Source organism: Tursiops truncatus, chromosome 1 (assembly GCF_011762595.2).
Source record: "Tursiops truncatus isolate mTurTru1 chromosome 1, mTurTru1.mat.Y, whole genome shotgun sequence".
Lineage (NCBI taxonomy): Eukaryota > Metazoa > Chordata > Mammalia > Artiodactyla > Delphinidae > Tursiops > Tursiops truncatus.
In genome coordinates this window covers 18,083,216-18,108,485 of record NC_047034.1, presented here as the reverse complement: position 1 = coordinate 18,108,485, position 25,270 = coordinate 18,083,216, and the positions used below count along the sequence as shown (strand labels likewise).

Genomic DNA, 25,270 nt, shown 5'->3' with positions numbered 1-25,270 from the left:
TTAAAAAATTAGATGGCCAAAACAGGTTTGTGAGTCTAGAACTCTGAGAGCTGTCATAAGAATATTTAATCTAAGCATATTTACTTAGACAATACATCCAAAATATCAGGGATTTTAAAGACTCTATAATTACACAAACTAACAAGTGAATCTCTGCCCTTAGAAAATTCAGTCTAATACAGGAGACTGAGGCACAGTTTAGGAAGCGGACTCTGAGGAAGTAACCACAGCTACCTGACCTTTCAAACATGCCGTAATTCCAACTAGGGACCTACTGATACCACAAGAGTGAGCTTCAACTTCTCATAATCGAATTTTTATTTATATGTGTACATGTTAATTTACTTTTTAAAAGCCACTGGAAAAGCGTTCAAATTCGACTGGTTCTGTCTAAGCTAAAACTGGGACTTCTATTCCATCCGTGCTGAGCATCGCTGGTTCCCCCGTAGCATTCCGCTCTGGAACCGGCCACCTCTATGGTACTTGCCTAGAGGTTTGTGCACTTCTGTTTTCACCCAATACAACCTGTGGGAAGCGCATGATTTCCACTGACCTGGTCGCAATACCCCCGGCCCAAAAGGACCTGGAGCCTGCGGCCGGGTCCCACCCCACCCGGGGTGTGAGTGGCCCAGGCGTGGCTCCGGGAAGGGCCCGTGTCCCCCCTCCCGAGGCCCCCCTCCTGGCCCGCGCCGCGCACAGGCCGGCCCGTACCTGTTGGACCTCCAGCTCCGTGTCGGGCTGCTGGCGGCCCAGCAGCTTCATAGGGAAGCTGGTCTGCGGCAGCAACACCGTGTCCCGATAGCTGCCATTACTCGAATTCTGCAGCTGGTTACTGGCCCCGGTGACTGACCGCACCAAAAGCCTCCTCGTCTCCCCTCGCCAGCCAGGCCGACGAGGAAGGCGGGGAGGCACCCACAAATTCCGGGCCACGGCCAGTGCCGCTGCTCCCGGCCCGCGAGGGCGCAGCCCGCACCGCATGGCGAGCCAGGCCAACCCCAGGCTCCGGAGAGGCGCCGGGGCCTAGCTTCCCGCCCGGCTCTGGGGAAGAGGAAGGCCAGAGCACCTGCGCGAGCCTCAGCAGGACTGCGCAAGCGCGGGGCAGGGAAGGGGCGGGGAGACGCAGGGGGCGGGGCCACATCCGGGTCCCCGCGGCAACCATCCCGGATCGGGGCTGATACCCAGGGGCCGAAGGAGATGGGGCAGGCGCGACCGGCTCATATTTCAATCACAGCGGCCTGCCTTTTTAGAAAGTATATTTTCTTTAATCCAGTATAAACCAGATATTATCACTTCAACAGGTAATTAACAAAAATTACAAGTATGATATTTCACATTCTTTCTCTTCATGCTAAGTCTTCGAAATGTGCTATGTATTTTACACATACAGCACATCTCCATTTGGACCAGCAGCTTGCCAAGTGCTCAACAACTACATGGGGCTAATGGCTACCTTACTGGGAAGCACCGCTTTAGCAAGTACAGCCTACCTCCACATAACATGTTGTTGAATGCAACAGTGCTCTCTGTTTACTCCTAAAACCTGCACTGAGGGTACACTGAGCTATCAGAGCATAAGGCAACTCTCTAGGACACCCGCACACTTCTCTTCCCACCTGTTGGGCTCACAGTCGGTTGTGTTTATCTTTGAACTTATTCATGCCAGTTGTACTCGCTGTGTAATTATATAATTTAATTATAAAAACCAATGGATGGTAAATTTTGTTATACTTATTTGTAACATAATAAAATAAATGGTCTGACTTAACTCATTTATTATGAAAATCAAATGAGATTATGTAAGTAAAAGTCTTCTCAAACTAGAACTCCATGTAATGGCAGCCATTTGTTGATACTGCTCTCTGGTGAGTTGTTTTTTTTTTTAAATAGAAATTATTGTTTCTTTCTAATTACAAAACTTTGGGAGTTACAGAAGAGCACACAAGTGATAATTGTTCACTAACCACCCTCTCCCCGAAACCAATTTTTTTTTTTTAATTTTGGGCCCTGCCACATGCAGGATCTTAATTCCCTGACCAGGGACCAAACCCATGCCCCCTGCATTGGAAGCACAAAATCCTAACCACTGGGCCACCAGGGAATTCCCAAAGCAATTTTTTTTTTTTAATGAAAACTAAGCTGATGTTCTTAAGAATCTAGTAAAGGCATGTCTCTAAAAAACAAGAACAAACTGCTGTTGAATTAGATGAAGCTAAAACAATTGTAAAGTAGTGGGGAAAACATTGTAAAAATTTTGTAAGTATTCTGCTCTTAGAATTTTCCTAATTGTCTAACCTACAAAACCAGATGGTGCAGTATGGCTCTGCATTATCAGGAAAGATAAAGCAAAATTCCAATCTGGGGACAGAAGCTCTAAGAAGGTCTGGACACTCCTACACTGTTGATGGGAATGTAAATTGGTGCAGCCACTGTGGAAAACAATATGGAGGTTTCTCAAAAAATTAAAAACAAAACAACCATATGATCCAGCAATTCCACAGTTGGGTATGTATCCGAAAAAAACAAAAACACTAACTGAAAAAGGTACATGCACCCCAATGTTCATAGCTGCATTATTTACAAAATTGTCAAGGTATGTAAGCAACGTAACTGTCCATCAACAGATGAATAGATAAAATGTGTTATGTCTATAAACAATGGAATACTTCTCGGCCATAAAAAATAATGAAATTTTGCATTTGCAGCAACATGAATGGACTTGGAGGCCATTATGCTAAGTGAAATAAGTCAGAGAGAGAAAGACAAATACCGTCATGATATCACTTATACGTGGAATCTAAAATATACAATGAACTAGTGAATAAAACAGAAAAGAAGCAGACACAGATATAGACAGCAAACTAGTGCTTACCAGCAGAGAGAGCGGAAAGGGAAGGGGCAATATAGGAGTAGGGGGAAAAGGTTATTATGGGATTATACGAAATCATGTGCAAAATTTTTGAAAATTGTATAGCACTATAGAATTTAATGAATCTTTTACCCAATTAAAAAAAATGGGGCTTCCCTGGTGGCACAGTGGTTGAGAATTCGCCTGCCAATGCAGGGGACATGGGTTCGAGCCCTGGTCCGGGAAGATCCCACATGCCTCAAAGCAACTAAACCCGTACACCACAACTACTGAGCCTGCGTGCCACAACTACTGAGCCTGCGTGTCACAACTACTGAGCCCACAAGCCACAACTACTGAAGCTTGCATGCCTAGAGCCCATGCTCGGCAATGAGAGAAGCCACCACAATGAGAAGCCCACTCTCCGCAACTAGAGAAAGCCTGTGCACAGCAACGAAGACCCAATGCAGCCAAAAATAAAAATAAATAAATTTATTTTTTTTAAGTGAAAATAAAATAAAGCATATGAAACTAGGAAAATAAGAAAAAAAAAGGCTTGGACAGATTGTTGTGGGGTTTTTTGATTGTTTTTCTTTTTTAGCAACGAGAATGCAGTGATGGGTTATTTATTTAATTTAAAATGTTTAAAAATAAAGCAGTTTTATTAATATAAAGGATACCTTTAACCAAAAAAAAGACTGTTCCCTTTGATAATTTTTCTTACCCTGAATTCTACTCTGATGAAACAGTGGGTTTGGCTTTCTAATTAATCGAGAATTTCTGTCTTTAAATGGATGAGTTTAAACAATTTACATTTGTTGTTATAACTGATATGTTTGCGATTAACTCTGTCATCTTATTTTATGTTGTTATATTTTAATCACAGTGCCCTACTTTTCAATACTGAAAAAAAAGATCATTGCCTCTTCGCTCTGCTGTTCTCACCGCAGGTCGGCTCCCACATGGACACAGAAATACAGGCAGACACAAGAAGTGTGCTCCTTAAATGTATGGTGAAAGCCAAAATGAATAAACAGGCAATTTTTGGTTTTGCTTGTTTGTTTTTACTTTTGGCAGTGCACTAAAAGTCGTAATTAGGTTTTTTTTTTTTTTTCTGTGCTTCAGAAAAACAAAAATAATTAATATGGTACATCGACCAGGAAGAGAAAAAATCTCCCAGGACTAATCAGTAGCCGAATGAAAGGGTCACAGACCCTTTCAGGAATCTGATAAATGCTTAAAAAAATAAAATAAAAAATAAACGCTAGTAACACACTTCTGCATAAAGTTTTCTTAGGGGGAACAGAGGTAGGGGCGTCGCGGACCATCTGAAGCCAGTCCACGGACTCGTAGGGTTTCGAGGTTAAGTAGCCGCCTGCCGCCACGGGGCGGTATCACTAACCGGACAAATATCTTAAGAGTAAACTGTGCGCACAAAGTGGATTGGAAGACACCTGAAACCAGAATGATTACTTAATACACCTTTCGGTTTGACTTCAGGGGACTGGAGCCTATGGAAAGCTTGGAAAGCTTCTAGAAAACACGGACAAGTGGAACTTTGCGGCGGGTCTGAAATCAGACCGGGCGGTGGCAAAGTAGCTGTTCTGCGCTTGCGCCGAACTTCCCGCATGCTCAGTAGCTGAGGTAGGCTTAGTCTGCATCCACTGATGACCTATCCGCGGAGGGTAATCGCTGTACTGGACGCTGCGGGGGACCTCTTACTTGGTAACGCTTTTTTGGTTACCCCTGAAGTCTCTTTCGTCTGACTTGGTGCCAGTCTTGTCACTGTAAGTAATTTTCTCTCCTGCGGGGCAGCGCAAGGGCCTTAGGCAGATCTGAGTAGTTTATTGGTCCCCTAACTCCACCCCTCTGCACAGATATGAAGAGATTCAAAGGATTTATGCTAAAAAAAAATTACGCAAATCAGAGTACTTCTCCAGATATTCCGATATCGGACCTAGATTCTTCAGTGTCAGCATTTTGATTGTTTACCTGTACTACTATTTTCGTGCCCCGGGGTCTTTTTATGGCCATATGTTGTTGAAATAACAAGGCAGACTTAGACGGTGAGTTCTTTAGTGCATCCAAATTTAGAGGCTGTCTTACGCCTAAAATTAAATTTCGTTAAAATAGCAGACATTCTTCCTACTGCCTTTTCTGGTTGTAGACTTGCTTTATTTATTTAGATTCCCTGAAAATGTGATTGCTAGTTTAAAAGATGTGTACATTTTACTGTTAATAAGATTTTCAAAAAAGCGGTTTCACCACTTTACATCCTCGCTAATAATGCTCAGGAGGATCTTCCCTCACACTCCAGCCAACACTGGGCAAACTTTCTTATCTATGTCAGTCTTACATATGAACAATCATTTCTCATTGTTTTAGATTGCATTTCTTTCATAATTAGTGAAATTGAGCATTTCACGATTTAATGGCCTTTGCTTTTATTTTTCTAAGTATTGCCTATTGGCGTCACTTGCACATTCTTCTGTTGAATCATTCATCTTTTACATATTGATATATGTAAGCCCCTTATGTAACAAAATTAGCACATTTGTCTAGTATGTGATACAAATTTTTGTTATCATTTTGGCACTCATCTGTTTGCTTTGTTTATGGTATTTTGGCTATATAAACATTTTAATTTTTATGCCTTCAGATTTATGAATATATAATGGATTCTTGGTTTTAGTCATGTTTAAAAGTGCTTTTCCAAATTTATAAAACATTTCACTCATGTTTTATCCCCATACTTTTATAGTTTCATTCTTTACTTTTAAAATCATGCATTGATCTGGAATACACATTGATATAAAGAAGGCAAAAAGATTCCAACACTTTTTTAAAAGATTAGCAATTGTCCCCACCGTTTTTTGCACAATTAACTTTCCTTCATGATTTGAATTATCACCTTTAGTGTATTTGGATCTATCTCTGAAATTTATTTGATTGCATTGATTTGTCTCTCAAATTCTGCCCAGGACTAAACTTTTAATTACTATAGTTTTATATCATATTTTGATATATGCTCATTTCTCTTTTTTTCAGAATTTGCTCTGTTATAGTCAAGTTCCAAAAGATAAATTATCTTTGTATTTTGAGTGGGAACTCACCATTTATTTATTTATTTATTTTTCTTTTTTTTTTTTTATGGTTGTGGCAGCTTTATTGAGGTATAATTATCACACAATCAATGTAAATATTTAAAGTGTATAATTTGATATTATTTGTTTATCCACTCACCTGTTGAGGGACATTTGGGTTGTTTTCAGATTTGTCTGTCACAAATAAATCTGCTATAAACATTCATGAAGAAGTCTTGGGACTTCCCTGGCGGCCCAGTGGTCAAGAATCTGCACCTCCAATGCAGAGGGCATGGGCTCGATCCCTGGCTGGGGAACCAAGATCCCACGTGCCATGCTGTGTGGCCAAAAAATTAAAAACAAACAAACAAACAAACAAACAAAATTCATAAAAAGTCTTTGTGAGCACTTACACTTCTTTTTCTCTTGGCAAATAGCTAGGAGTGGAATGCTGGGTCAGCCAAACTGTTTCCCAAAGTAATTGCACCCTCTTACATTCCCACCCGCAATGTGTGTTACTCTAACCAGTGTGTTGTGAATGATGAGGTCTCCCACTGGCTAGTGGGTGCATGAACTCTCAAGCCGTGTGAGCTCTGAAGATCACACCTACTGTTCCTTCAGGTAGTTTCCTCACCTGCCTGCACTGATTAGCAGGTCTCCAGAGGTCTCTCTGGTACTCTGCCCTGCACACTCCTATCATGTTGGCCTCCGCAGACACCCAGCTCCATCTCCTCAACTTGGATACTACTGCACTCCCCCTGGGTTCCGATTTCATCATTTATTTTAAGAACCTAATCCTCATATGCTCACCACCTTTCTATTGAATTCAAGATACCTCTCCCAGGCTCTGAGAAGAAATGGATCATTGATTCCTATTGTTTTTGTCCTTCTGAACTAGCCATGTTGACAGCTGTAGAGATTCCTTAAATGATAGGATATTAGGTTGATTGCCTTAAATGTTGTACAACCTTTTTTCATACTCCAAGCCTCAAGCCCAGAACATTATGAAAAAGAACCTGTGCTGTGATTCTGGGTCATATTGGTAATATTATATCCTCAGAGTCAAAATAATGTTGTGGAAGCTATAGGATTTTTTTTTTTTTTTTTTTTTTTGCCATTAACGCTGCCCTAATGTCCCTGCAGGATAGCCAGCAATGAGAATAATCATTATAATAATGGTTAGCCAGCATTATTTAGTGCTTACCTTGTGCCAGAGACTGATTTAATAATTACCATGACTCTGTGTTATAATACTATTGCTAGCTCCATTTTACCAATCGAGGCACAAAGAATTTAAGTGGCTTTCCCAAGGTCACACAACTAATGTGTGCCAGAGCTAGGAATTGAACACAGGAAGTAGGCTTCAGTGCCTGTGCCTTTAATCCCTGTTTTTGATGAGCTTTCAGAGAGACATGCTTACAAAAGTTAGTGTTTTACAAGCCAGAAGGTGTAAAACTAGTAGAGAAGGAAGTACAGTGGATGTAATCTGAACTGCTGGATGTAATCTGGATTTAATCTGTAAACTGGATGTAATCTGAACTGCTATAAGGAAGTTAAGGACTTGCAGCTTCATTTTATTGACATATTTGATAAGTATCCTTTCTACATCCTCCTCTTCCACAGCACTTTTGAAAAGATGCATTCAACAAATTTTTTAAACTGTATTTAAGTTAATGGCTAAAGAGAAAAAGACAGTCAGGGCCAGAGTCCTGCAATCTGTCAACCAGTGACCCTTTTCCAGCTTGAAAGTGAATCATGAATAAAATTATGGGGTAACATTGTTCACCTAGTTATGAGTACACCTAACAGTGGCTCAGGATGGGGGATGAGGGCAGTTGGACCATGATTCAGTCCCAGCTAAGGCTCAGCCCACCCCACTGGGAATTTGGAAGCTAGGAAGGCCCAGCAGAATTGGGGTGGCAGCCCAGCTGGAGTGAGGAATGGCCTTTACACCCCGCTGTTGACCAGTTTCAGGTGAAATGACTCTTCTCAGCAGATAAATTCCTAAAGACGTGGCAGCCAAAGACCATCTGTTGGCAGCCCTCTCAACAGCTGGGGAAGTAAGTCCTTCAACCCCAGAGGGAATCTGGGTGATGTATCCCAGCATCAAAGCAGTCAATAAAATTGCAGGATTTGAATCTGTATTTTCAAAAAGGAAAGTACTTGATCCTAAAGACTGTTTTTTTCATAGCTTTTATTGGGCCAGGGGCTGCTTGACACTCATTACTTTTCCAAATGCTTGGTCTTCAGTCCAGTGGTTATCCTGCTTGTTCTCTTTATTTTGCTACTGATGAGGATGGTAGCCAATAACCAGCAGATTAAATTTTATTCAATCTCTAAAGGAATATTCATTGAGTTTCAGAAACTAAATGTAATCACATGCAGTCCCTCCCCTTTTTAATTACTTCCCACATACACACACATCCCTTATGCTCTTCATACCTCTGTCAGCACTTACCAGTTTTATGTTATAGACATTAGCTTACAGTATTTTACCCTCAGCCCACCAAAATATTAGCTCCTTAAGGGCAGGTATTATACCTTATTTTTTAGCCCCTGCAGCACGTCCACAGCTTTTGTACATTACATTTGTCATACATAAAACTTATTCACATGTTTATAGTCCTGGGCCAGTTCCCCCCATGCCTCAAAATGTCCCATCTGCAGAGAAAAAGAATACTATAGAATTTATTGGGAGAGCTAATGCTGAAATGGAGTCTTTTTCCAAGTCTCTCTTAGTAAATGTTTATTAGAGAATCTATACAGTTAATTGAAGCAGTCTCAAGTAAACACTCAATACCAATATGTTGAATTGAATTCAAGTAAATGAAACCAGCAGTTGGCTTTGAAAGTAACATAACATTTCTCTCGATTTTCCTTTAGGGCACGTCATGGCTTCCAGTCACACTGTGTTGATGCGGTTGGTGGCTTCAGCATATTCTATTGCTCAAAAGGCAGGAACGATAGTCAGGCGTGTTATTGCTGAAGGAGACCTGGGTATCGTGGAGAAGGTACTGAAAGTCTCGTCTCATTTCATACCAACTCTGTTTTTGTCCCTTGAGGTTTAGCTAAAAGGATATAATAATCTGGACAGACTTTAATAGTTGAAATACTCAATGGCTCCCTTATGGCGATTGCAAGACCCTTAGTTCAAATGGGCTCCATTTCTGCTCTGCAGAGGACTCTAGACTTCCTACCTCCAAAACCTTTACTTATATGACTGGGCCTTCTAACCGCTGTCTAGCTCCAGAGCACTGGAACCAAGCTTCATATCCTGAAGTAATTTACTTCATGCAAAGCCGTGCAGTCCTTGGTGAACTTGACATGTTTGGTAACATCTGGCATTTAAATAAGTATCCCCTATATTCAAAGCTTTAAAATGTTTTTTCTGCATGGAAAAGAAACCTAAAGCAAAGGTTTTCTTTCCAGTATGATAATTAAAAACTTAGGTAAATTAACAGGAAGATAGTTTATAGTGTTAGTTGATTCTTAAAAGAAATCCCACCGTGCATGTGTTCTAGTTTAAAATATAATTTCTTCCACAAGATTTTATGATTATTTCACATTACAAATTTTTTTGTTTTATTTTTGCGGTACGCGGGCCTCTCACTGTTGTGGCCTCTCCCATTGCGGAGCACAGGCTCCGGATGCGCAGGCTCAGTGGCCATGGCTCACGGGCCCAGCCTTTCAGCGGCTTGTGGGATCTTCCCGGACCGGGGCACGAACCCACGTCCCCTGCATCAGCAGGTGGACTCTCAACCACTGCGCCACCAGGGAAGCCCTGTCATAATCTTTAAGGAAAATTGTATTGTAATTTTTCCCAAGTGGGAAAATTTTAGGATATGATAAACATTTTAATGATTTGAAATAGAGATGTAGTTAAGATGCTCCTTTATGATTAGTCAAGCATCTATTTAAGGCTATTTGTATAAAAAAATAAGGACCTTATATATATAAGTAAAAAACAACTTAGAAATAAGTTCCTGTGAACTAATTATAGGATATTCAACATAACTACTTTTAAAATTAAGAATAAAAATCACAAGAACTAGTGAAATAAATCTCATTTCCTTTTTTGATAGATTTATGGGCTTAATAGTATAGGAAATAGATATAGGGTATCTTGATTTTGAAATCAAAATTGATTTGAATCAACTTTTTAAAAAATTTGTTATGGTCCCTCATTTTCCATTTTTAAAAAGCATTCAAGCTATTTATAATATATAGATGATATCTCTCATCCCCCATCCTGAGCCACTGTTAGGTGTACTCATAACTAGGTGAACAATGTTACCCCATAATTTTATTCATGATTCACTTTCAAGCTGGAAAATGGTCACTGGTTGACAGATCGTAGGACTCTGCTCCTGACTGTCTTTTTCTCTTTAGCCATTAACTTAAATACAGTTTAAAAAATTTGTTGAATGAATGCATCTTTTCAAAAGTGCTGTGGAAGAGGAGGATGTAGAAAGGATACTTATCAAATATGTCAATAAAATGAAGCTGGAAGGGCTAGTTGTTGTATTGGATTGCAGAATAAGTATTCAAAATAGTTGCAAACTCTGAGAAAGGTGGGCCAAATTCAACAAGATATTACAATAGGAATAAAGTCCTATATTAATGTTCAAGTAATAAGGGGGGAGTCTGATTCAAATTTGTGTGAAAAAGAGGTTTTAGTTGATCACATACATGCTCAATGACAAGCCAACAATGTAAAACAGCTACTTTCAGAAGGCTACTAATCTTACTGTCTTTCCTTTTTTATTGTTTTCTCTATTATGAAACATTGGAAGTGGAGAAAAACAGCAAAAAGTACAAAATCATCTATTAGGCCACCACCGCCAATATTTTGGATCATATCTTTGCATATTTTTCTCTTAGCATTATTTATTTTGTTTAAATTGATTTTCTCTTGTGATTATATTAGATGGACCACTTTGTAGCCGATAGCTAAAGAGTAATAGAAATATAGTGTTCAAGTTAGAAAGAAAGATAATGACCTCACTGTCCTCTCTACTGGTCAGACACTTCTAGTACTTTATATCCACTTGTTGACACCTCATTTTAAAAGAGACAGGGCAAAAACAGATTTGTCACACAAAGTATCTAGAATGGTGAGATCTGGCACTATGTCGGTAGAAAGAGCAGGGAATATCTTATCCTAGAGAAGAGTTGGGAGAGCTTTCCTCATAGAGTTGAATGGCTATCAATGTGTCTTTTTTTCTCTGGAGCAGTGGTCTCTAAACTTGATTGATAGGTAAGTAATCTTCAATTTCAACAATTATTTTAAGTAGTTTCATTCCACAGATATTTACAGAGCACCTACTGTGTGCCAGGTACAGTTCTTTAGAAAATAAAACAAAGGTCTCTGCCTTTGTGGCACTACATTCTAGCAAAATTGTTCTTTACATTGAGATAACCAGCAAACTTCCCTGTGGCAGAAAAGAGTTTGATTTTCATAGTCATTCCTTATCTCACTACGAAGTATTGCGAAAGATCTGCTATTTAAGATAAAATAATGTGTAAATCCACCTAAACAGGCATGTATAAATTGCAACATGTCTTAATTCTCTGAAAGCAAGCTAACCAAGGAAGTGGTCACTGTCTTTCACAAGTGTGACTATATGAGTTATGGATTGAGTTGAGTGCCATAGGTGAGTTATGTAGTAAATACTACTGCCATTCACTTTTATTTTTTTATAGTTTAGAAATAAAAATTTTGAAATAAGAAATAACGAATCATTCTGAGGACCTCTTGAATTATTAAAATTAGGATTGAGTGGAGTTTATAGAAAGATCCATATAAGAAATACCTTTTAAATAACTAAAGAGTTATTTATTATCATTAACTGCCTTGAAAATTGTGAATTTCTTGTCTGTCAACCTGCTTAAGCAAAAGATTAACTTAGAGATCTTATAAAAGGAATTTGTGAACTGGGGGAAAAAATATTCTAAGTAATTTAAAAGCTCCTTTCCAAACTTTAGCCACTATAAATCCCATGAGAAAAACCCAGCCAAGAAACTGACTCATATGATGTTAATTTAAGCTTGATCAATCTTAAAACAGACAGTGTAATTTAAATGGATATAGATAATCACGCATGAGGCATCAAAGAACAACTTATTTCATACTTAGTTCTGCTAAAATGTGCGTTCTTTGTTGCAGACCTGTGCAACAGACCTGCAGACCAAGGCGGACCGATTAGTTCAAATGAGCATATGCTCTTCTTTGGCACGGAAATTCCCCAAACTAACAATTATAGGGGAAGAGGTAAGACTATCATATATTTTTTTAAATCCCTGTTTACTGTATGGATTTGTAATTGCCCCTTTAGTGATTTATACACTACTTTTATGATTTCAAGCATTATATTTTTGTGTTTTAACACAAAAATAACTATCATTTTTCTTGGACTTTCAGAAAATATCTGCTTTTAATATTTTGGTTTATTTCTAGGCCACATATGTCAGTTCTTGACCATAGATGATATGGTTACTGTTGTGACATTCAACATACAAAGTATAAGATGGGTGGAGTTCTAGAACTTTGGAATAAAATGGGTTTTATGGTTCCTGTTTTTTTTTTAATTAAGGCTTATTTGCATACTTATTCAAAGACTAACACTGTGAAGGTGAAGGAATTGACATCTCATATATTTGAGAGTTAGACATAGCTGATAGCAGAGTCACTTGTGTAAATAGGTGTATACTACTTAAAAATTCTTTTCTTTTTAATCCTTGTTCAGGATAATGAAGTTGGGATCCTTTGTAATCAACTTTGATGAGCCATATGTGGTTGTTTTTGCAATTTTATTCAGTGTGCTTTAAAAGCTCTAAATAGAAATGGTAAACAGGAAGGACTAGTGAAACCTGTGATACTGCATTTCTTCTTGTTGCTGAGACAGACGGTATTCTGTAAACAGGAAACCGCTTCGGTCATCATCTGTGTTCTCTGCTTTAGGATCTGCCTCCTGAAGACGTGGATCAAGAGTTGATTGAAGATGGTCAGTGGGAGGAGATACTGAAGCAACCATGCCCATCACAGTACAGTGCTATCAAAGAGGAAGACGTATGATCCATGTTATTACATAACTTTCTATTTATCTTCAGTTTTTGTCGTAGTAAAGGAAATAAAATTTGCCATCATGATGAAAACTTGGTAGTTATAAAACAAGGGAAACCAGGAACTTGAAATCTTTCAGAGCCAACATATAAGTGCCTGGCAACCATATGGGATGTCTGACCTATTCACTTCGAGTTCATTTTCTCATTCTATTGATTTCCTCTTCACTCTAAAACTGTTATTAAAAGTACTTTTGGGGGAATTCCCTGGCAGTCCAGTGGTTAGGACTGGGTGCTTTCACTGCTGGGACCTAGGTTCAGTCCCTGGTCAGGGAACTAAGATCCCTGAAGCCGCGTGGCATGGCCAAAAAACAAAATACTTTTAGGGAGAAAATCTAATTTGTTATTTAGTAAATTTGGTAGTAAAACATTTCATTGGTAGTTGGAGCTGGAAGGAGATGAAATGGATTGCTACCTTATATTTTTGGAAGGCCATAAAAATTACCCCCCTTGCTTTTGATTGTTGCTTAAATTAAATCTATGACTTCAGATAACTATCACACTTCTTTAATTTTTGAGTTTTAATTTATGTAACACTCATTCGTTGAGCACTTACTATGAGTACGGCACTTTGTTCTGTGATATGCAGTATAGAAAAAAAGATGTGGTGTCTCCCGTCAGAAATATGCCCTCACAAATTTACATCAAGCATCTAGTGGTTAATGGCTGCGTATCCTGAATCATATTAAAAGTCCTAAGAAGAGGGGACTTCTTTTTTATGCTACTGCCAGTTTTATAAACCATTCATTTTTCTTGGCCGCATATACGTGTGTCCTTACGATAATCAGACTGTCATTATTTATCTGAAATCAACATTTATATATAAAAATGAGTAGCATCCACACAAAACATTTTTGGTGCCACTTTAAAGTTTTCCTTATATCACCATCTAGAGCCCAGGATGTTCATGGCCACATGTTTAGTGTTCAGGTAACAATAAACTTTTACCAGTTAACCATTTTATATCAAAATTTTTTTTATTGAAGTGTAGTTGATTTACAATGTTGTGTTAATATTTTACTTAATATTTTACTTTTTTACTATTATTTTTTAATTATTTTTAATTATTATTTAATTATTTTTAATTTATTTTTAATTATTTTTAATTATTTTTATTCTAATTATTATTTTTAATTTTTATTATTTTAATTATTATTTTAATTATTTTTTAATTATTACAAAATTATTACAAAAAATTATTACAAAAAATTATTACAATGATGACATTGGCTTAAGCCACCCATAATATAATTTCAAAAATTAAAAAAAAGATAGTTTTAGTTTATCCATTTAAATCAATTTTTTAAATTTTATACGCTAAATTTGGACATTTCCTCTTTTTTAGCTTGTGGTCTGGGTTGATCCTCTGGATGGTACCAAGGAATATACTGAAGGTTGGTATCTCTTTTATATTTGTATTTGACAGCAGTAGGACTAATATATGATGTTTAGTTGTAAACATTTAATCTCCTTCAAATACCACCCCCCCCCCATACTCCACCAGTCCCACAATCCTAATGTCCCCTAGATGAAAATAACTAACATTAAACCAATGTAACCGAAGGGACTATACTGAACTCCCAGCTTTATTGGGTAGAAAAATGATGAAAAGTGTCACTGTATCGCCTTGCTCTGCCACCATCCCATGCCCATCCCTCGCTCGCTTCCTCTGCGAACTGCTGTCTCACTTCACAGCCTCACCTCTAAAGATGGGTTTTGAAACACAGTGCAATATTTCTCCTTCCTGAAATTATCTAAGATGAGCAAAATTAGAAGGCAGCAAATTAAAATAAAGTTGGCAACGCTGAAGTGAGAAGTGCCAGGCTCAGAGCCAAAGTGGTAGGTTTTAGGAGCGTAGCATAAGCTTAGATTCTTATTTTTGAGAGGAAGATCAACGTAGCTTTTCTTATATTGGTTCTCAGCTGAAAAAAGAAAACTGTCTCGTAATTCCTAGAAAAAACTCTCTCTGCCCTTGGATGAGACATATCTACGAGGAGTGAATCCTGTAGTACGTGTGAAAATGTCTCTGTAATCCATTGAGAAATAGGGGCGCTCTAGGCAGCTTCAATGCGTGTAAGAACACCTAAACAGCTCATTCAGCTCTCAACCCCGACCTCCAGAGGTTTTGATTCACTAGCTCTGCAAAGGAGCCTGAGAATCTGTACTGAAAAAATTGAGCCAGTTAATTCTAATGCTGCTTGTTAGTCCATTGGCCCCACTGTGAGAAATCTTAATTTAGGGGCTTGAAATGCAAATCTAGAGAGTAATCCTGCAATCGAGAGTGATCTAGCAGGCAGAGGTGAGTCGGATGGTGGTAGAGGGGGGCACAGAGGAATCTGATGATGATGGCTGCAGAGTTATGGCTGATTTACTTGATTGGTTTACAGATGATTACTAATGGGACCATGAGACGATGTGTATCAATTCAATTAAGTGGCTGTAGTCCCTACTTCTGTCCCTGGCCATCTCTCATAATTTGTGTATTTTGCCAGAGTAGGTTTAATCATGGATGAATCATTGCAGATTCCTTATCTTTATTGCAAAAATAACTTGGAGCCATTGATGTGCTGATGATGAGTCATAACCTGAGAAGGTTATGTAATTGATACAAATTTCTTCTTTTTAGGTCTTCTTGACAATGTAACAGTTCTTATTGGAATTGCTTATGAAGGAAAAGCCATAGCAGGAGTTATTAACCAGCCATATTACAACTACCAGGTATTACTATAAATGATACCAAAATATTTTATTAGATAAATAATTATGGTATTATATGATTCTTAATGTTATCTGATCCAATGATTTCTAGCTTGGTTGCACATGCAATCATCTGGGGGAGCTTTCCAAAGTAAGGATTCCCAGGTTATACCCCAGATGTATGGAATCAGGTCCTCTGGGGGGTGTTGATACCAGGAATGTGTATGTATGTATGTGACTGTACACAGACACACTGTATGATTTGCACATATTTGTTATGTATGCCTTATGATTCAAATCATAAGCAAAAGTGTGGGAATTACTGATATGGCTCTTGGTTAGCTTGGTCATTGAGACACCTGATTTACAGGTGGTGCTTGAAGCACGTTGAAGAAATGAACCATTTCAACCAAGAAAAGAGGCTAGCCATGTGGTTTTGCAGGTAATACTACATAGTGCCTAAATTATAGTCAGCATTAACTAAACATGTTCTTGTACTCTTTTCTCTCATTTTGTCTCTCTAATCTGCTTTGACTTTCTACTATACTCCCAAGAAATTGTCTTCCTTAGAAGTAAGAGGCTAATGTAATTCCAAATCAGGAATATACTGTTAGATCACCTTAAATGTTAAAGGAAATTGTTGCAATAAAATACTTAAGGTATTTACGTTAGTGTGACCTTGATAGAACTTTGGAGAAACAAAGTAACCAGAGTGGGGACTATTACTTCTGAATCTCTAATTTGAGTTGAGAGCAGGATTAATCTCTAGTTCTAAGATAAGTTTGTTGTTTTTAATATCATTTATGTGATTATAACTTTTTATTTATAATCGTGTGCATCTTATGATTATTCAGCAAAACTATTTATGCATTCATTACCGGGAAAGTCTCACATTGAACTGCTTAAGAGTCCATTCATTCTTTTAATACGACTAATGTTTATACAGTATGATACGCAGACACAAGTTTGCCGTTATCGTGTAAACTTTAAAGCAAGTGAAATAGGGGCATTTAATTCATAGATAATATTGCAGTGCATGGCACCTTCTATCAAAAAAGGATCTAAGCGCTTAGGAATTGTTGACCATTTCCATCACTTCTTTCTGAGATTAGAAAAATTGTATTCATTTTCCACAGAACAATGAAAATCAAAAGTTAAGGGAAGCCAGGAGTGAAGCAAAGGTGAGAAAAATAGCTAGGCTTTTGGCTGCACTGGTAGGCAGAAAAGAGGTAGGCAACTTGTGGTACCCCGGTAGACACTGTCTGTCCCACGTACCAGCTCATTTTCTCCTGCTCTGCTTCTCTCCTTTGTTACCTGTCCCTTCACCACGTTCCCTTCTGTACACTTTCTTTCCCTCCTCTCTTCCTTCTCTCTTGCTTATGCCTTAAAATTTGTTGCAACAAGGAGAAAAGTTGCTTAGCTTTGTTGGTAGTTTTCAAGGCTGAATGTCCAATTTAAAGTCATTATCATCATAGCTAACATTTATCAAGAGCTTACTGTGTACTGACAGACTCGAGGGATTCACATGCATTATCTCATTTTGATACTCACCAAAGTCCTTTAAGGAAGCCTTTATCCCTGTTTTAAAGAAGAGGAAACTGAGACAAGTACCTTGCCCTAGTTGGTCAATGGCAGGTCTGGTACCTAAACTGCAGTCCAAGCTCTTAGCCACTGCTCTACATTGCTCTCTTGAGCCAGATAGAAGACTTTTTACAGTTCAGACTTTATTACTGCTTCTAACAGATCCTGAAGCTGGGAAGCACTCAAAGGAAAGAGCATGGAATAGTGCAAAGAAACCCAGTCTGTCTGTATATCGGAGGTAGCTCCTTAACCATTAGGAATCTTACTGAACTCATCAGTAAGGTGAAAATGTTAGCCTTTTTTACCCCCAGACAGTTGGTGTGGGAACTCTGAAGGAGAGAGTCAGCAAGAGAGGCTGAGAGATCAGGAGCACAGAGGAAGGCTAGTTGGCTGCCTCATGGGATTGCATTTACCTCATCAGGGCGCCAGATTCCACAGTCCCATCCTCTTTGCTGACATATTCATTCACAGAGGTCATATGAGTTTTTAGGGACCAGAGTGCTCATGTCCTCTATTTAGTATGCTTTCCTTTCTTTTTCAGAATAACTGGAGAGCTGAATTAATAAATAGGTTTCTTGGGCACATGAAATTAGTCTCAGCAATTGAGCTGAAGCATAACGAGCACACAGAGCCTCTCTGTACTTTTCCGATTCCAGCCTCTCCTATAGTGTAAACTCAAGAGGGAAGAGGGGAAGCACTTGAACATATACTGAGCCCCCAGTGCTTGTTTTTTGGTTCCTCTGTTGCCCATTTGCTGGGAGTGCCGTCCGCACAAAGCCTTCAGCTCTCAGCCTCTTTGGGGATCGCCTCACCTGTGAAGAACCGCCTTGCCAGTGACACGCCCATTCCCAAGGTAGTCCATTTCTAGTGACTGATGATTGGAGGGGTGTAAAGGCCTGGCATTTCATCCCAGTTTGGGATGTGTTCTCCCCAGTTTGGTACAACTCTGAAGAGCCATTCTGGCTCCAGAGCTTCCCATGGGGTTGGCTGAAGCTGTGGTCATGTCTGCATCACAGCTCGGTTTCTCCCTCTGCCCACTCCCCTCCCTTCCACAGGTGTTGATCTCCGCTTCCCAGGGAATCCAGCCCTGCAGCCCAAGCATATTTCACTATAACAGCACCCAGAGTACTGCTGTAGGGTAAATAAGATGATGTGTGTGAAAGCATTTTGAGAAGTAAACCGAGGTAGTCTACTAGTTTAGTGACGACAAACATTGGCTTTTTAAAAAATTTTTATTTATTTATTTTTGGCCATGTCCTGTGGCATATGGGATCTCAGTTCCCCAACCAGGGATCGAACTCACGCCCCCTGCAGTAAAAGTGCAGAGTCTCAACCACTGGACCACCAGGGAGGTCCCGAAAAATACTGGCTTTGAACACAGATGAGCCTGAGTTTGATTATGATCTTCTTAGAGTCCTTGGTCAGGTTACGGAATGATTCCAAAACTCATTTTTCTCATCTGTAAAATAAGGATGATAATACTATTTCATGGGATTGTTCTGGGGATTAAATGAGATAATATATGTAAAGCACTTAGTATGGTGCGTGGTACATGTTTAGTATTAAGTAAAAATATATGTCTGTATGTCTACTCTATTGATATAGTGGTATTTTGACGACTTTGTGTTAATCTTTTATGCATCAGGTTTACTTTCCATGAAATACCGGTTATGTTTTTCTATATGAAGTGTATAGTTATAACAATGTGGCTGAAAGTTCTTTGAGTGCTGCAAAGGAAAATACAAATTCTGGGATTGCACTGTCATTGTCATTTTACCACCCCAATTGCCAGTAAAATCTTTTAACCCTGACCCCATTATACATGGCCACTCTTCAGTATTGGCATATGCACTCGCTTTGTCTCTATAGCAGCATTATTATATTATCACCATTACCTATTCCCATAGTAATGTGATCCTTATTGTTCCTTGGACAATGAAAAGTAATCAATACACGCTGTTTCATTTCCTGGGGACTTTATGTACCTTTTGCAAACAGCTATTTTCAAATACAGTAATGAGATTGTTGGATAATTCTGAAAGGAACAGGAATCAGTATGTGATGTTGCCTTTCCTGAAGACTCCAGGGAATAACCAGAAGTTCCTTTCCGTACCTTTGGAACCCAATTATTATTATTTTTTTTGGCCGTGCTGTGTGGCTTGTGGGATCTCAGTTCCACGACCAGGGATAGAACCCAGGCCACGGCAGTGAAAGCCCAGAATCCTAACCACTAAGCCACCCGGGAACTCCCTGAAACCCAATTATTAACCAAAACAACAATGAGAACGATCAGTTGATGTTCTCAGGAAAATTTCTTTGTCGATGATACTGCTTTTGTACTTTATAACATTATCATGTTTTTATTTTTAGAAAATCATGTTGCTAATATAACTAAATGTTCTATTTATGGCGAACCTTTCTCTCCAAATGATGACAAGCTTTGCCATTGTTTCACCCATTTACATAGGCAGGACCAGATGCTGTGTTGGGGAGAACAATCTGGGGAGTTTTAGGTTTAGGTGCCTTCGGGTTTCAGCTGAAAGAAGTGCCTGCCGGGAAACACATTATCACAACTACCCGGTCCCATAACAGCCAGTTGGTTACGGACTGCGTTGCAGCTATGAACCCTGATGATGTGCTGCGGGTGGGAGGAGCAGGAAATAAGGTACCAAAATCCATCCATCATCTACCCTGAAATGCAATTGAATTATTAAAAGAAATACTGCACTGTTACAAAATGTGAAATAAGAGTTTGGGAGAAGAGATTAAAGATTGTAATTTGCCATTAAAGACACATTTCAGCAACATTTGAATTTTTTTTTTTTTGGCCATACCACGCGGCATGTGGGATCTTAGTTCCCCAACCAGGGATCAAACCTGTGCCCCCTGCAGTGGAAGCGCGGAGTCCTAACCACTGGACCACCAGGGAATTCCCTGAATTTTTTTTAAATGTTGTGGTTCAAGTCTTTTTTATCTAAGAGAATTCAGTGATAAGCCATTTGGATAAGACCCCGGGCCTCTTGCCAGTCCTCATTTTCTCAAGGATCCTCTTGGATTACTTCCCAGACCTTTCTTCTACAGACTCCAGGATGGGCCTGCCTGCCCCTTTCTGGATACTTACCCCATTCATTCACCTAGGCTCCCATCCTCCTGAGAACATTGTGAATTGGAACACAATTTGATCTCCATCCCTGATCTCTTCTCATCTGACTGCCCCTTGGTTGTCATGATGACATCCATCAGGTATCTCAAATTCGGCATCCCCAGTTGGAACGCATCCTCTTTCTACCTGCCCCCAGATGTGTTCCTCTCCCTACTTCCTATCTGCTTAATGGCACCGCCATTTTTCTAACTGCTCTAGCCAGACATCCGAAAGCCATCCTAGCCTCCTTCCTGCCTCACATCCTATCAATCTGATCCTACCTATAGATCTTCTTAATTCTTCCCTAATGTCTCATCCATCTCAACCGCCAGTGCCTTAGGTGAAACCTGTCATCATCCCTCAACCAGCCTTTACAGCAGCTTCCAAAGTGATCTCCCTCTAAAAGCATTTACTTATAAGAGGATGAAAAATGGAAGTTTAAAAATAGCAGTATTTTGAAAAAAATGTAAAACATTTCAAAGTAAAAATATATTCCTGATAGTCACTGAAATATGATTTCTCTTTGCCCCTACTTTTGTAACTACAAAATGCCATTACCTCTTTTATTCCCAAGGAGGTACCATTCCCCGTAGGAGCAAAGTCCCCACCCTACACAGCTCCCACCTTTTCTCCTTGCAAAGACCTTGTTGGGCAGTTCTTAACTTTTCTGCATCAAGGACCTCTTTGAGAATCGGACGAAAGCCACAGTCCCTCTTCCCTCAAAAAATATACTTGGCACAGTTCTTGGCACATAATAAGACTTGGCACAGATTTCTTAAAAGAAAGAGAAAGCTTTTACTCAGAAGTCTGCAGCAAGGGTTAATGGTTTGAACGTGTCATTGAATACAGTAATCCTAAAAAGAATAGCTGGTTACCTTGTGTTCACTGAGGCTCTCCTTATTCTCCCAGGCTGGCCTCTTCATCTCAATATTTGAAGTCTGAATTTTACAGCACTAATTACTTTATAGTATAACCAAAAAATAAGTCAAGCAACTAATGAAAGGCTGATAGCAAGTTACTGCTGAGAGTCATGCGGTTTCTATCGGTGACCTCAGATTTTTTTTTTTTTTTGGCTACACCACGCGGCATGCAGGATCTTAGTTCCCTGACCAGTGATCAAACCCGCATCCCCTGCGGTAGAAGCATGGAGTCTTAACCATTGGACCACCAGGGAAGTCCCTCAGTGATCTCAGTTTTGTATGAATATTACAGGGCATTAGTAAGATGACTGTTTGATTTGATTTTTATTTATTTATTTATTGGCACACTGTGCAGCTTGCAGGATCTCGGTTCCCCAACCAGGGATCAAACCCGCACCCCCTATAGGGGAAGCACGGAGTCTTAACCACTGGACCGCCAGGGAAGTCCAAGATGACTCTTTTAAAATTCATACTGTGGTAGCAGAAATAGCAACAGATATGATACCAAAACAAAGACTTATGAAACTGCTTTTAGACTAGTCAGCATCACATATCTGTTAGGATTTATTACAACCTATACACTATTGTACTGGTCAATATTTCTGTATCCTTTACATAATAATGGTCAAATTTTTACAAGATTAAAAAGCTTTATTTTTTCTACAACAAATATATATTGCTTTTACTGTAAGAAGAAAAGGCAGCATAAAAAAGAAAACCTTATTTTAACTAACTTAGAATATAGAGACCGTTCAGATATCCTCCTTGTAGCTTATTTGACTTCTTTTTTCCCATCAGATACTACATTATTATGCATGTATTCTATATGTTTCTTCATAATGCTCATTTACACCTGCTAAAGGCTTTAACCCAAGTCTGACAGAGGAATTGAAATATACTGATAGAAACAAGCAGTTTCTCTTTATTTGTACCTCACTTATTTCATGGTTGAGGGATAATTATTCTCTTAACGTTACAGATTATCCAGCTGATTGAAGGCAAAGCCTCTGCTTATGTATTTGCAAGTCCTGGATGTAAGAAGTGGGACACCTGTGCTCCAGAAGTCATTTTACATGCTGTGGGAGGTTAGTCCATTTTATTTGGGGAAATTACAGTTTTTATACAGTTTTCGTACTATGCTAGGACATGATATTTCAGTAATGTTACTTTACCTAGACTCTTAGGGTATAAAAGATAGAAGGAAAGTTAGAGGTTATCCAATCTAAGCCTTGCATTTCATAGGTGAGAAAGTAGATTTTCAGTGAATTCATTTTCCTTTAGTTACAGTTTCTCTTTTGGACCTTGATCTACACACAGTTCATTTAATTAAACCCTTATTAATTTATGGCTTTAATGCTTTTAGGGGTTTTTCTTCTTGAAAAGTAAAATATTCATCATCATCCTCATTAGTTTCTTTTGAACCAATATTGTATTGGTAAATGTCTCAGTGCTAGCGCTTAAAGATCATAGAGTTGGAATTTTTTTAATCTACCTGCAAAAATACTACAGATATATACACAGCAAGATGATTTTTCTAATTCAAGTAGACATCAGATCACATCTACTCTTTTTTTTTTTTTTTTTTTTTTTTTTTCGGTATGCGGGCCTCTCACTGTTGTGGCCTCTCCCGTTGCGGAGCACAGGCTCCGGACATGCAGGCTCAACGGCCCTGGCTCACGGGCCCAGCCACTCCGCGGCATGTGGGATCTTCCTGGACCGGGGCACGAACCCGTGTCCCCTGCATCGGCAGGCGGACTGTCAACCACTGCGCCACCAGGGAAGCCCTCACATTTACTCTTAAACACTTGACTATTATTTTATCATTTCTCCTGGTACATTATTGTGTCGATATCTCAGCATATTACATGACAAGGAAGTTAAATTCATCACGATCCATTCTCATTAGAATGTTAAATAAGACTGTAATATAACACAGTTATGTTTTATGAACATACTTCACTTAAACTCTTACCAAATAAAATGTTACTAATAAATGGTAGAATGAAGAAAACACTTTTGAAACCGGGAATCGTGGGTGATGGAGTATAACCAATAGGAAACATAATCACTCCAGGAAAAGAGAAATTAATTGATACTGAGAAGTATAAATTGAAAATACTAAGTGAAATTATTTTAATCAGGCAGAAAAAATAATGATTTAGCCTTTAGTTAGTCAAGTTCCTCTGTAGTCTTAAATTGTAAGTGAATTAATACTTAACCTTTGTGGTCATGCATTATCTTCCTTATTTTATCCAGAAGTCAATGGATATTATTATATAGGGAAGCAAGAAGCTGTTAGAAATAACTAGAAACATAATGATCCGATCAGCCATTGACATTGTATTGATGTTTTTTCCATAGGCAAGTTAACCGATATCCATGGAAATGCCCTTCAGTATAACAAGGAAGTGAAGCACATGAACTCAGCTGGCGTCCTGGCCACACTGAGGAATTATGACTACTATGCAAGTCGAGTTCCCGAATCTGTTAAAAATGTACTTGTTCCTTGAAGGGAAATCTCGTCGACTCAGCCAGGAGAAGGACTTGCTCCTCAAAAACTAATTGGAGGGAATTTGAGCTCTACCTTTACTTCATTCATTGTTGATCACCGATTTACATTTGGTTACTTAGGAGTAGAAAATTGAATTTTTAAACGTCTTGATTAATGAATCAACCAGACCAATTTTGACATCTGGAAAACTTGTAAAGTCAGTATATTTCACATTTCATTTTTCCTCCTTTTATTTGGAGCAGTGAAAGTAAAGCTTAGTTCCAACTGGCCATCCTGGTGCACTGTTGAATCAGCATTCCTGTTTTGTAAACCAGATTTCTTTAGGGCACAGAACCACAAGTTATTACCTAAATCTCATTCTTGTCTTTCACAGTAATGTAAAACGTTTTCCTACCCCCATTCTGAATACATTAAAATATCATTCTATATGTTGATGAAACAGATTTTGAAGAAACATTTCTTTATAATAAATTATTTAATTCTAGCTCTCTCTGTTATTCACCAGCTTTTTTTGTTTTTAAGTAGTTGGAAACTATGTATTCTCTGCTGTGGGTATTACTTTATCCTTATGACATCGTTATGCAGTTTAACTGTGGAAAGTTAGGTAATTGCTCCTATTCCTTCCAAAGGAAGATTATAATGTATGCTATCAAAATTATTCTGACATTCTGCCTAGGTTTTTATTGTTTAGGACTCTGTCCTCTGCTTTTAAATAAATTTCTCTCATTGTATTAAGCAAGTGGTTTAAATTAATCATTCCCAAACCCACTGCATGTCAGAATCACCTGGGAAGCTTTTCAGAAAATACGAATTCACAGGCTCCAGCCAAGCGGTTTTGTCTTAAAATTCCGTGTATTTTAAGACAGCTACTCCAGGGATTCGGTAGTCATTTAAGTGTAACACTCACTAGAGACGGTGTTGGAGTACTGTTTTCACAAGGCACCTACAGGAAGAGGTCTTTGTGGCTTTGACACCATTGGCCCCTCTCCCTCTTGCAACTCTCTTCTCACTGTCCTGTTTTTCTTCTTCCCCCTAATAGCTACTCCTACTCAGTCTCCTTTCTTGGTTTCTCTTTGTCTCCCTTTCCTTGAATGTCAGTGTTCACCATGATTCTGTCCTAAGTTCTCTCTAGATGATCTAATCCACAAATATGGCTTCACTTAAGGGCCTTTTACCCAGAATTCCAAAATCTGTATCTAGCTTAGAACTCTCAAACTCTAGATTTCTATACCCAAAAGCCTACTTTGATGTCTCACAGGTATCTCTGAATTATGTCTAAAAAACTCTTCATTCTTGCCTACCCCTCCCTAAATTATTTTACAAATCCCCAAGGTGATCCTGATAATTGGCCATGTTTGGAAAGTACTT

At 38.8% G+C, this 25,270-nt stretch overlaps 2 protein-coding genes across 3 annotated transcripts in view; one reads left to right on the top strand and one right to left on the bottom strand.

Annotated features, from left to right (window-relative positions):
- The window catches only part of IARS2 (isoleucyl-tRNA synthetase 2, mitochondrial), a 68,722-nt gene extending 67,669 nt beyond the window's left edge, over nt 1–1,053 (bottom strand). Inside the window, exon 1 of the mRNA XM_019920414.3 lies at nt 712–1,053. Coding sequence (XP_019775973.1) covers nt 712–978 — 267 coding nt within the window. The 5' untranslated portion in view covers nt 979–1,053. The remainder of the gene's footprint in view (nt 1–711) is intronic.
- Nucleotides 1,054–1,195: 142 nt separating this feature from the next.
- On the top strand, nt 1,196–24,637 carry BPNT1 (3'(2'), 5'-bisphosphate nucleotidase 1). 2 transcript variants are annotated; one of them, XM_073800452.1, is made up of 10 exons: nt 1,196–1,298; nt 4,346–4,489; nt 8,812–8,939; nt 12,095–12,199; nt 12,890–12,997; nt 14,396–14,444; nt 15,677–15,768; nt 19,796–19,993; nt 22,370–22,475; nt 23,752–24,637. In XM_073800452.1, exons 3-10 carry the CDS (start codon nt 8,820–8,822, stop codon nt 23,898–23,900), a joined length of 927 nt encoding a protein of 308 aa, XP_073656553.1. In that variant the 5' UTR covers nt 1,196–1,298; nt 4,346–4,489; nt 8,812–8,819; the 3' UTR covers nt 23,901–24,637. The 2 variants fall into 2 exon arrangements, with proteins under 2 accessions (XP_073656553.1, XP_033706705.1); XM_033850814.2 differs by lacking the exons at nt 1,196–1,298; nt 4,346–4,489 and adding an exon at nt 4,496–4,632.
- The last annotated feature ends 633 nt before the right edge of the window (nt 24,638–25,270 follow it).